This window comes from Pongo pygmaeus, chromosome X, assembly GCF_028885625.2.
Source record: "Pongo pygmaeus isolate AG05252 chromosome X, NHGRI_mPonPyg2-v2.0_pri, whole genome shotgun sequence".
Classification (NCBI taxonomy): Eukaryota; Metazoa; Chordata; class Mammalia; order Primates; family Hominidae; genus Pongo; species Pongo pygmaeus.
In genome coordinates, this window is record NC_072396.2 from 113,827,159 (window position 1) to 113,841,121 (window position 13,963).

The 13,963-nt window shown below is 34.5% G+C and overlaps 1 protein-coding gene across 8 annotated transcripts in view; it reads right to left on the reverse strand.

Annotated features, from left to right (window-relative positions):
• Positions 1-896: 896 nt before the first annotated feature.
• The window catches only part of ACSL4 (acyl-CoA synthetase long chain family member 4), an 89,968-nt gene continuing 76,901 nt past the window's right edge, over positions 897-13,963 (reverse strand). For all 8 annotated transcript variants that reach the window (XM_054471255.2, XM_054471251.2, XM_054471252.2 and 5 more), the window contains 2 exons: positions 12,065-12,222; positions 897-3,750 (listed from right to left, as the gene is read on the reverse strand). In XM_054471255.2, coding sequence (XP_054327230.1) covers positions 3,593-3,750; positions 12,065-12,222 — 316 coding nt within the window. In that variant the 3' untranslated portion in view covers positions 897-3,592. The remainder of the gene's footprint in view (positions 3,751-12,064; positions 12,223-13,963) is intronic.

The window sequence follows — 13,963 nt, forward strand, 5'->3', positions numbered from 1 at the left end:
AAATAGAGCTTGGAACAGTAATATCACAATACTAAAGCTAGACATGATGGACCATAAGGACTATCATGTTCCCTATTTCTTCTGTCATTTGACTTTCCCTTTTTGCAAAAGGCATCATTTTTGAAGTTTGTTTGTTTGTTTGTTTTTTAATGGGAAGAAGAAACTAAGGCTAAGGCTAAGGTCATGAGATTGGCCCATGGTTACAAAGCTAGTGTCAATAAGCCCAGGTCTCCTGACCTCTAGATCTAGAACTTTTTTCACAAAATCTTCAGGGGCAGTCAGTTCTTTAAGGCCCTGAGTATGCTAGTCAATACTTTAAACAACCTGACTGATGAATAGTGTCTAGATACAATAATAATTATGATAATAATAGCTAACATAAGCTATTGTTCTAAACACTTTACATTTTAACTCTCACAACAACCCTATTAGGCAGATCCTATTATCCATCAACCCAATTTTTCCAGATGAAGAAATGCACCTCCAAAATGCTAATTAATCTGCTGAAAGTTACACAACTACAGTGGCAAAGCCAGGAAATAGAGCTCTTAATGCCATTTTATACACACCCTCATATAACTCAAATTAATTTCTCTCTAAAATATTAATTAGCCTAAAAGTAGCAGTTATAATTTGGTAGCACCTACTGATAATCCATGTTTTGTCCCAAAGTATCAGTGTTACAAAGGGGTTTTACTCTATTGACTGGACCAAAGTAACAGTTTGGGATTCAAATACTCTGAACTAATGGATGGGACTATACAAGCCGGTTTAACTGCTTAATGCAATTCCATAAACCTGGAGATGAGTACTTTAAAAATATGTGTTTAAAAGTTTGGTTAATAATCTTCAAACTTGGAGATTTTATCTCAATGCGTAATGAAGTACAAATTGGCTTGATAACATGGGTGAATTTATTTCTTAAGATTTGAGTGCAAACTGAAAAACAAGAACAAACAAAGCTTTTCATCAAGAATAAACATAAAATCTAAACAATTCTGCAATCGTGCATTTTAACAGAAAGTACAAATATGAATACATTATAATTTGTAACTGCATTTAAAAATTAAAATATTTCTCTCCAAATCCAAAACACCACACAATCTTTATCTGTTCTCATCTTGTTACCTTAGAAACATTTGTCATATGCTATCAGGAAAATATAGGCAAGACTTACTAATCAGTTATTCATGATCAAAGAAACATGATTCTCCTTAACTGTGACTTTTTGAATCATTTATCTGTATTTCTGAAATATCACACAATTATACCTCTACTCTAGAGAAAAAAAAGAATAAATACAAATATCAAGGAGGCAGGAACATTCATGGAATTAAAGCAAAAGTCACAAGTGTTTGACTTAGAAATGTACATATTGTAGTAAATTTTTAAAGTACAACTTTAGTTGATGGCTGACGTGTATGTAATAATTGTGAGCAATTTAAACAGGTATAAAAATGTGAGATCAAAATCTTTAGGCTTAAATACTTGAAAAGTCACTATGGATATGGAAAGATTTGTTTACATAAACATGTATATTTTTAGATGGAAAATCAAGGGGTAGTGGCATCTCCCTGGTCCCTTAACAATATTTGGATTTTTGCAAAGAATTAGCAGCACCCAACCTTAAGTGTTAATTATGTGTTTCTAAAGGACCTATAACAGATCAGTTGGCAGTGTTCTAGCTTTTGGGAGTTGGGGGCAGATTGGGGGTGCAAATATCTGAGATAAGATAGTACATGCACTCACACATTTAAAATCACCATTCTAAATGCGAAAAAAAAATCACATATTGGAAAAGTCTAAGAAACTCATTCTTAAGGGATAAACAGCAGGGCAGGAATAAAAGCTGAACAGTAGTCTACTTGATAATAATGGTATTTCACTCTTCAAAGGCAAGTTGGGAAGAATGAGAATACTCACATACACATAACTTCAGGGAAAACTTGCCTAAAATTTTACCTTGCAAAACACTGAACAGAAATCTTTACAGAAACCTTCATTCTTGTTTATAACACTTGATTTTTCCCTTATTACCACCACATACATAACATTTAAGTATTTTCTTTATAAATATTTTAGAGCAAAAAGAATGTATTTTGTTGCAATGGTGGCCCACATCTGTACAAAACAACATAAGCAACACACACACACATATATATATATGCATATATATATAAAATGATTAAGAAAAAGTGCAAAGAATAACAGTATTAAGATTTTTTGCATTTTACAGTAACTATGGTTCAAGTGTGAATATTTATCAGGGATATATAATCCCAGGTTTTAATTAAAGATTCAAAAAGAAACCACACTCCCAAGTTACTGCACAAACATCAGTCCCTTATCAAGTAACTCTGCCCTTCTCCCAAATCTAGTATTTCCAGTTTCTAAGCTCTTCCCAAACAGGAAAAAATGATAACAGTGTTTTCTTCCCTTTAACTTCCCAAAACTCATCCAAGTTAATCACCTGTAAGTTCGAGCAAGATATTGGGGAAGTCATTCATTATAACCCGCTTTGCTAAAATTAAAGCAAAATGAAAGACTTTCTGAAATGCAAACTACTGATCAATAATCAAAGCAGCAACAGCAAACAGACCTTAAATTACAAATGTAATTTAATACATGTACATTTTAAAATCAATCCCTGTTATCAAAGATAAATTCAGAGTTTAAATCTCTTTCCCAGGTTCAGTGCTGTGCAAGGGTTCTAATTCCAAATACTTATGATTTTATCATCTTTTCTAAGAGAAAATGTTTGCCTGTTAACTTTTTACCTTCCTTGCTCTTGGTCTCAGCTTTTCAGTTTGAATAAACACATAAAGACAATTTTCAGCATTTCAAAAAATGTACTTTCCTCTTAAGTCATTCAAATAATTACAGTTATTTTTAGATCTCAAAGTTTCAAAAAAGCAGCTCAATTTCCCTTTAAATATATTACTAGATATTTTTTGGTGTTGTATATGTTGTTTTATTCTTATTTTAGGCACCGTAATTATTCACAACATTACAATGACTCTATATCTAACCTATGCAACAATTATAATCTTAATACCTTCTAAGGTATTATTTGATTTTGTGTATTATATTACTATTGAATTTTTCCTTCAAGATAAATGGTTGGAAGAGAATTTTAAAGCCCTGCAGCACTTTTGCTTTGAGTAGTGTTAATACATATTTTCTGTCATGCTTAATATTTAAACTTCTGAAATAGGAAGACAAGAGGCATTGGAAGCTGCAAATTTCCTCAAACTACATTCTACTCCAACTCCAATTTATTTTGTTCAACATTAAATATTTTTCTTTACAAAAACAAGTATATCTTAGGCTAATTTTTAAAAACAGAATTTCTGCTCTATAATAACACAGCTAAAGGGAAATAACTTTTCAATTTCAGCTGCACTAGAACTATGCAAAACTAAGTTAAAGTAAACCGGACAACAATTTTAATAACTTTTGGTTTTTTTTTCTTTTTACTCTATCTTTAGAATGATATACCTTACATTCTAACAGCTCAACAAAGGCTTAAAATTCTAGAAGTTGAAAACCACCAGGCTACCTCCTGCACAACCATCAATAAGACAGCAACATTTTATTTGCCCCCATACATTCGTTCAATGTCTTTGAGGTAATGGTTCTTCAGCTCCTTCCTTTTCAGTTTGAAAGCATCAGTTACCAAACCAGTTTCAGGGGTCCATGGCTCTGGGCTTAATCGAACCTTGATTGGAATTTCAAATCGCTCCAATTTCACTGAAATTAGAAGTGAAAGATGGGAGAAAAGGAGAGGGGGGGAAAGAGAGGAGAAAGGAGTGGGGACAGGGAAAGAAGGGGAAGGAGAAGCAATTAACAAAATATGAGTTTTTCAGGATTTACCTAGATGATTCGGGTGTTGAATCACCAATCACCACAAACTTATTTAATGGTATACTAGATAGTTTATTAATGCTACCTCTACCTTACAATTTCATTTTATATTTCTCAAAGTATACATAAGTTGTTTCAGTTGGATAGTTTTAGTCTATGTGGTTATTAAAATATACATACATATACACATTATTTATACTGACACACACACACACACACACACACACACATACACGCATACACACACATCTTCCTCTTCAGAGACTTTATATTTGCCTGAGATGGTCTTTCTCAATACAGTTGTGTGTCACTTCCATACTTTATCTATATGTCTGCTCAAATGCCACCTCCCTGGAGAGGACTTCCCTGACCACTCATAATAAAAGAGAAGTCCCTTTGTCTCTCTATACCTTCTTAACACTATGCTTTGTTCAAAGTAGTTATCACCACCCAACATATTATATATTTGTTTCACCACGGAGCTAAAATGTAAGCTCCATAAAAGCAAGGTCTTTGATTTTTTCACTGCCATCCACAGGGTTGAGAGCCCTCAATAAATACATACAAGTTTATTAATTCATTCTACAGAAAATCAAGCCTCTAGACAAATATTCTTTATAAACTTTACTATATATTCAAATGCAGATAAAAAAGGGGATTGTGAATTTCATATCTTTAAATGGTATAAAAACTGATGCAATGAATATTGTATTTGAGTTAGACAACTTATACATATTGGAAAAAATATAAGGAAGGACATAAAGGTAATTAACACAGTATTAATACTTTTAAATTCCATAAATTATATGCCATCAAGTTATTTATTATGACTACAAGGGTAATTCTTTAAATTATGGAGGCCTATTAACAGTAATGTTAATCAACAGATGTTATGTTAATCAACATAAAATGTTATTTTATGTGATTATTTAAAACAGCAATTGCCAAGAAGCAAACATTCGCACATTTTAAAAAACTACTAAAAAATAGCCTAGATGAGTTTAGAAATGATTTGGTTTCAGTGGCAAGCACAAAGAACTCACATTCACCAAAGTTCTTTTCTAGTACTAGTCTACATTTTATGAAAGCTTGATTGAACTAGTGAGTTTCTCACTAAAATGACAGAAAAATATAAAGTTGAGTATGAAAAATAATCTTTTAAATATAAATTAGAACCAACTTCCTAAAAATAATGCCTGAATGGGTCGTAAAGGAACATAAAACTTGCTTGAATTAACCAGGTCTACTCTGTTATTAAAGTACAGCTCAGTTACACAGACGTTCATAAAATAAGCTTATCTGCTCCCAAGGTCACATTTGGAACTCAAGGAAACAGTTAAATTCTCAGCTACAGATTTGGCCCCCCAATTTTTTATTTCATTTTACTTTTCTTACATACATAGGTCCTAGTCCAGAAACACTGACAAAATTGGGACAAGGCAAACACATTATTTCAGGTGCACACAAGCAAATGAAAGCAGGCTGAAAACAATCTACTTAGTTAAATTCCTACTTTAAAGCCAAAAAAATAAAGACTGCCATAGAAGTTTCATCTTGAAAACTCCTAAACATTATCTAATACTCCAAGCCATAGGAAGCAATGGACTGTCACAGTTTCCTGTAAATAGAATAAATTGCCAACAAGTGAGAAAGGTTAGGGGAAGGAAAAACAAAACAAACAAAAATGTGGCATTTTTATCTGAATTAACTAGAACATTATGAAATGTGACTTGCAGGTGGCAGCAAATATCGATTTTCATAGCCATTAGTAGTTGCTCAAATCACCCAAAAACAAGTATTTTGCATTCTTATGATACTATGTATACCTCACAATTATACTTAAAATATGAAGAGGCCTGCTATGAAAGATGTATAACTTCTGACAGATTTGCTGAATACAATCAAAACTATTTTACATTTTTTTGCATAAGTCTCTGAAATTATAATTTGCAAAATGTTGGCAAGATAAATCCTTTGTGGCACAAAAGGTTTATGATTTATACATTTAGCTCATGATTACCACTCATTATCCATATCATGAGTTACACGCCTCACTGTAAGCACAGGAAAGTTATGAGGACCTAGTGGGTCCTAGGATTTTATTCTGCCTTCTAACAAAGTGGGATACAGTTTGACTTCCCCCATTGTTGCTTCTACACAATTAAATATGCAATGGAAAATTATTCAAGTCACATTCTAATCCATTAATATATTCAGAGGATGAATAAGAGTAACTACAGTGCACCTCTGATGATTAGCCTTTTGGTTGAAATACTATATATTTCTTGAAATACTGTATTTAAAGAAAATACTATATTTGAAATGCTATACTTAAATACCTAAAGAAAATACTATATATTTTTAGAAATACTATATTGAAAGCAAATCAGGCTTTGTATCAAAAAAGGCTCTGGGAGCCTGGTGTCATTAATATAAAAGTGTGTTATATCAATAATATTATAACAAAACCACCTTGAAGAAGGAAATATTATGTCACACTATTTTTATAAGTATAAAATATATGTCACACTGCTTTTATAGGTATAAAATAAATAAGCTTTTTCAATCTGATTATGTTAACAGGCAATTGTTATTTAAAACTTTACAGTGTCTAGAATTCAGAAAATTATTCTTGGGGAGAAATTAGTTTTCAGGTAGAAAAACTATTACTATAAACTATATTTTTAAACCAAAATGTAACCTAAGTAGTTAATATTTTTAATAAATAGAAATAATAGGAGCCCAGTTAGAGAAATAGGTATATTCATATATCTCTGATAGGAATATAAGCCGGTTCAGTTTTCCTGGGGAGAGGCAGCAATTTGGCAATGAGGAAAAAAGTCTTTAAAATATATATTCTCTTTGACTCAGAAATTCTGTTTCTAGGAATTCACACTAAGAAAATAATCACATAAGAAAATAATTGAGTATACAAGATTCGTGTTATATTTGTTTACAGTGATGGGGAAGAAGGTGAAACTCACCTAAAAATCTAATAGGGACTTAAATGGCTATTTATGCACTGGGACTATTTAGTATTTAAAATGATACTGTAATCTTCTATTTACTGACACAGAAAAACTTCGATTATGTTGACAGGTTAAGTATATATACCAAAATGTAATCTCGCCACCCAAAGATAAACTACTCTCAAGTGATTTTTACTTCCTTCTTTGTAATAGTCTGTTGTCCAATATTTTATAATGAGTATAGATAACCTATAATCAGAAAAATGATATTTTTATTTGTAAGAGAAAAACAATGGGTTAAAATTAGGTTAACAGCTTCCAACAAAACACAAAGAGTATATAGTTTTTCTCTGTTCTGCCTAAAAAAGAATTTAAATTGTTTAGAATAATTTAAAAATGAAAAAGGTATTAACCACAAGGCAAAAAGTGAAACAAGAGAAAATGAGCACTGAATGAGAAAGTGTAACAAAATCTTAGAAGACAAAAAGCAAAGGAATTTGTGGTAATTAACTTAGGGCTGAGGAAGCCAAAGCAACTACCAACAAAAGAGGTTGCCAACAAGCAGCAAACTGCCCTCACAGTAGAGCCCAGGCAAGTGCCCCCTAAACCTGTGCCTCTGAAGATAAGAGATGAGGGGTAAAGCTGGAAACAGCAGCACTGGGCTCCAGCCTGTTTAGAGAAAAGTTCTCCCTCCCCCTATGCTGCCCTTCTCAAAGCCATTTGTAGGCAGGTCTACTTTTTGGAAAAACTGAAGCAGAGACTCGGGACTCATGGACATTAGGTACAACAGAAGGAGGGAGTAAGGCTGAAAAGAGAAGGATTCAGTGAGGGTGAGACCCACTGCTCTCCCATCCCCCCCAACAACTCCTTTACCTCTTTTGGCTACCAGAATTCTGGCAGTCAGGCTAATATCGCCCAGGTAAGAGACTGGAGAAATCTCCTTTGGAGAAACAGAATGACTTAAGAGAAAAAGACACTAACATTGGAATGCCTTTTCAGTGAAGCCTAGTAAGCTTTCCAAACAGTTTTTTAGTACCTGGTTCTTAAATATGGACATACGAGGATCAGCAGACACTTGGGACTCAATGACCAAGGCAAGCATAAAGTACAACTTGGAGGTAAAAGAGACAATAACAGGAGAAGAAAACTACATAAAAAGGATTCCTTTTAATATCCTCAGAGGAATAAGAGACAATGCATTGACTGCAACCATGAAAGAGCAACAGGGTGCTATTAAAAAGGAACACTGAGAGGACAGGAACAAGCTCTTGAAAATTAAAATTCTGATAGTGGAAATTGGAAATTCAGTAGACAGAAGAGATGATAAAGTTGAGAGAGTCTGCCAGAATATAAAACAAAAAGAGAAATACAAAATTTTAAAAAGGATAATAAAATTAGAGGATGAAAGCTGGAAGTCCAACAGCCATATAAAAGTAGTCCCAGAAACAGACACACAGGGTGGGGGGAATTATGGGGAAAAAAACAAATGAACAAACAAAAGATAAATTAACATTTCCCAGAACTGAAGGGCAGAGATCTCCATACTGAAAGGGCCCACAACAAGTATGCACAATGATAAATGATCAAAGACCCATACTAAGATACATCATTATGAACTATCAAAACATCAGAAATTAACATAATGACTCTGAAAGCTAGGAAAGATAAAATAGATCATACACAAAGGAATGGGAATCAGGATGCAGCACTGGAGTTGGAAGACAACAAAGCCAAGCCTGCAAAGTGTTCAGGAAAAATGATTTAGAATTTATCACTCTAAAATATGCCAAGACACATCTCAAGGGTGAGGACAGAATAAAAACATATTCAGACACGCAAGCACAGTCTCAAAAATTTACCTCCCATGCACCTTTCTCAGGAAGCTGCTGAAGGATGTGCTCTACCCAAACCGGCAAGTAAACCAGGAAAAAGACAGATATGAGATCCAGGAAACAGGATCCAACATAGGAGAGAAGCAAAGGAAATTCCCAGGATGATAGTAAAGGGAAGCCCTGGGGAGCAAATAGTCTAAATTTCAGCACGAGGATAAAGGGCTCTAAGAAGTATGTCTCCGAGAACAAAAATACAGACATGCTATCCTTTCCTGTATTAGGGAGAATTTTTACAATTTTATCAGAGTTTAGAGGAAGAGTTAAGAATAGGTATACAAAAAACTAATGAAGAGAGGAAATTTTAAGATCCAGGGAAACACAAAAAATTGTCCAAGAAAGGAAATATAATCATAAAACACTATGCAGTTCAGCTGTGAATATTTTCATAATCATAACGGAAACCTGCGTGTAAAATGCAAATTGTACTATTGGAAAAGAAAAAGTGTGGTGGGGAAGGCAAGGAGAATGGTCATAAGAAAGGTAAATCATCTTCTATGGTTAGAGGTCCATAAAAGTCCATAACATCACAAATGAAAAATTCAAGAAGGAGCAATATAACCATTTTCTTTAGAAAAACGGAGACGAATGCCAGAAACTTTAAAAAAACAACTAAAGTTGAAGACAGATGAGAGTTGGGGAAAAGAGGGATATAATATGGGCTGCTTTTGTTGCAAGTCCATAATACTGACATTTTTTAAACTATATATACTTGTTATATTGATAAAACTGAAACTTAAAAAAAGGTTATAAAATCAGCCACCCACATGGAATCCCTTGTTGGGAAAAAAGAAAAAAAAAGCCTACTATTGAACTTGAGCATTAATTTTTAATCTCTTTAATTTTCCAATCAACGTTCCAATAAGCTTTCTCAGTCCTTTCTGCTAACGTAAAACTGTTGATTACTCTCTTTCCTGAAACTCTCTTAGCAGTGGTCTGCATGGGCATTGCTCTCCTGGCATCTTGCCAATCATGCTTCCCCCACACATCTTCTTTCTTCATCCATTCCTTGTATGCTGGTGTTATCCAGAGACCCATCCACAGCCTCCTGTTCTCCCTTTACAATCTCACCCAAGGTTGGCCCATCTACTTTCATGGTTTCAATTATCCCCGAGTCTATAGTAGAGTCCAGGCCTTTCCCAATAAGATTTGGACTACACACAACCGCCTGCTGGACATTTTAAATTTGATTATCCAAAATGTGTTTTTTATTGTTTTCTTTTTTATACTTTAAGTTCTAGGGTACATGTGCACAACATGCAGGTTTGTTACATGTGTATACATGTGCCATGTTGGTGTGCTGCACCCATTAACTCGTCATTTAGCATCAGGTATATCTCCTAATGCTATCCCTCCCCCCTCCCCCCACCCCATAACAGGCCCCAGTGTGTGATATTCCCCTTCCTGTGTCCAATTGTTCTCGTTGTTCAATTCCAATCTATGAGTGAGAACACGCGGTGTTTGGTTTTTTGTCCTTGTGATAGTTTGCTGAGAATGATGGTTTCCAGCTTCATCCATGTCCCTACAAAGGACATGAACTCATCCTTTTTTATGGCTGCATAGTATTCCGTGGTGTTTATGTGCCACATTTTCTTAATCCAGTCTATTATTGATGGATATTTGGGTTGGTTCCAAGTCTTTGCTCTTGTGAACAGTGCTGCAATAAACATACGTGTGCATGTGTCTTTATAGGAGCATGATTTATGATCCTTTGGGTATATACCCAGTAATGGGATGGCTGGGTCAAATGGTATTTCTAGTTCTAGATCCTTGAGGAATTGCCACACTGTCTTCCACAATGGTTGAACTAGTTCACAGTCCCACCAACAGTGTAAAAGTGTTCCTATCTCTCCACATCCTCTCCAGCACCTGTTGTTTCCTGACTTTTTAATGATTGCCATTCTAACTGGCGTGAGATGGTATCTCATTGTGGTTTTGATTTGCATTTCTCTGATGGCCAGTGATGATGAGCATTTTTTCATGTGTCTGTTGGCTGCATAAATGTCCTCTTTTGAGAAATGTCTGTTCATATTCTTTGCCCACTTTTTGATGGGGTTGTCAAAACGTGTTTCAAACTACATGTGTCCCATACTGACCTCATCATCTTCTTGTATATGCCAGCTCTTCCTCTGGTATTTTCTAGCTCAATCAGTAGTAGTATTTACCTTGTCGCTTCAGCTACAAATCTGGGGGCTATCCTAGACTCCTCTTTTCCCTTATCTACATTATCCAATTAATCACTGAAGTGTGCCAATTTTGCTTCATAAACGTTTCCTGATTCCCTGCTTCAGGCCCTCATTACTCACCACCCCCCAGTCTAGGTATCTCCTACAGTCCTCTTCAACTGGCCTTCTGCCTCAGTCCAGTCCCCCTCAAATTCATCTTCAGCACGGCCTCCAGAGTGACTGCATCTCTCCAAAATGCAAACTTGACCACATCACTAACCTAGTAAAACCTGCCAATGCTCCTCACTGTCTACAGGATTACATCCAAATTTCTGAACAAGCATAGAAGGTACTACACAACTTGGCCTCTGCTAACCTCTACAGCCTTACCTCATACTTTGCACTGTACCGGTACCACCAGACTCCTTGTAGTTCCGTGCACACATCATCCTTTTCATACCTATTTGCCTTTCTCATGTTGCTTCTTGACCTAGAATGCCCAACCTAGTTAACTTCTAATTAACCCTTAAGAATGAGCTGAAGTGACATCTCTTCCATGTCCTCCCAAGTAGATTAGGTACCCTCATCTGTGGTACCATGATTCTCTGTTCATCTCTCTATTGCTGTTAAGATTGTTGTCTCTCTCATGTGCCCCTCTCACCTGATAATGAACTACATGAGAGCAAGAAATGAGTCTTACTACTTCTGTATTCCTAGTGTGTAACACAATTCCTGGCATACACTATATAAGCAGATTTTCTCCAATTGGTTATTAATGTACCATCTGAGATAGTCCATTTACAGAGCCAAAGTATACACACAAAGCATAATCATGGTTATAACACTATTTACTAAACTTAGAGTTACTAATTTCTGCTTTACAGACACAAAGTAGATTTATGTAACAGATCTACCCAAAGATGGACCATTCCAAACACAGGCTAGATGACCACTTTGGGAAAGATGTTGAAACATGCAATAAAGAACTACATAGGTTATTCTACTATATGACATTGAAGGATCCTTCCAACATGGAAATCCATTATACATATTTCAGAAATAGGTTTCTTAAAATCCTGTATTTTATTATTAAAGCAAATGTCTTGAAGAGTCTAATGCAAAAGACATCATTAGATGACTTTTAGGGACTATACCAGTCTAGCAATTTCTTACTTACTGGCATTTGCAGCTTCTCGAATTTCTTTCAGTATTTCAGCTTCCATAGCAGGATTATTGCAGATATCAACCCAAGTTCCTTCTACCCCTTTCTGTTGTGCCAAAAGTGTCAACCTTTTCTGGTTAGGAACCACAAAACTGATCACATAGGACTGATCACTAAAAAAATAGAAAACAAAACAGAAATGAAAACATTGAGAAAAGTTATTCATAAACTAGTCAATAAAACAGTACAATACAGATAATTCCAAATATATATTTCTCTTATTTATTAAAGTTTCATTAGGAAATGATAAAACCCATAGTACCAGCATAAAGAAGGATATATAGACCAATGGAATAGAGAAACTAGAAGTAAACCCTTGTATCTATGGAGAAATGATCTTTGACAAGGGTGTTAAGACCACTCAATGAGGAAAGGACAGTCTTGTCAACAAATGGTACTAGGAAAACTGGATATCCACATGCAATGAATGAAGGTGGACCTTTACCTTACAACATATACAAAAATTAGCTCAAAATGGATCAAAAATCTAAACACTGAAAAGCTATTAAGTGGGTGCAAAAGTAATTGACATTAATGGCAAAAACCGAAATTACTTTTGCACCAATCTGATAAAACTATAAAACTGCTAGAAAAAAAAAAAACAGAAGAAACACTTTATGAGAATAGATTTGGCAATATTTCTCGGACATGACACCAAAAGCAAAGGCAACAAAAGCAAAAAACAGATAACTGGGACTACATCAAAATTAAAAACTTGTGTGTATCAAAAGACTCAATCAGCAGAGTAAAAAGGCAATCTATGGAATAGAAAAAAAAATTTGCAAATCATATATCTGATAAGGGGTTAATAAACAGAATATATAATTTCCACAACTCAATAACAAAAAACCAAATAGCTCAATTAAATAATGAACAAAGAACTTGAATAGACATTTCTCCAGCGATAATATATGAATGGCCAACAATCATAGGAAAAGGTGCTCAGTGGCACTAATCATTGGGAAAATACAAATCAAAACCAAAGCAAAATATCCCCTCACATCCATGAGTATGACTACTATATAAAACAAACAAGCGCTAGTGAAGAAGTGGAGGAACTAGAATGTTTGTGTACTGTTGTAGGAATATAAAAATGGTGCTGTTGCTATGGAAAACAGTATTGCAGTTCCTTAAAAAATTAAAAATAGAACTGTCATATGATCCAGCAATTCCAAATCTAGGTATCTATCCACATAATTGAAAGCAGGATCTCAAAGAGATATTTGCATGCTCATTTTCCTAGGAGCATTATTCACAACAACCAAAAGGGGGAAGCAACCAAAATGTGCACTGACAATGAATATATAAACAAAATACATTATATGGATACAATGGAATATTGTTAAGCCTTCAAAATGAAGGAAATTCTGACATATGCTACAACACGGATAATCCTTGAGGGCATTATACTAAGGGAATTAAGCCAATCACAAAAAGGCAAAGACTGTATAATTCTACTTATGTGAGATTTCTAGAGAAGTCAAATTCATAGAAACAGAAAGTAGAATGGTGGTTCCCAGGGGAAGGAGGGAGAAGAAATAGGAGTTGCTGTTTAATGGGTATAGAGTTTCCATTTTGCAAGAAAAAAAGGTCTGGAGATTGGCTGCACACCAATGTAAATATACACAACACTACTGAACTGTACATTTAGAAATGGTTAAGATGGTAAATCTTACGTTATATGCTTTTTACCACAATTACAATTTTTTAAAAAGAATAAAACCCATAAAAATAAGACATATCAACACATAAAGAAAATGGCTCAGTCTCTTAGGCTTTTGATTTAGAAAAACTTGGGTTCAAAATTCATCTCAACATGTAGTAGTTGTGTTACATTTTTGGGAAAATTACTTA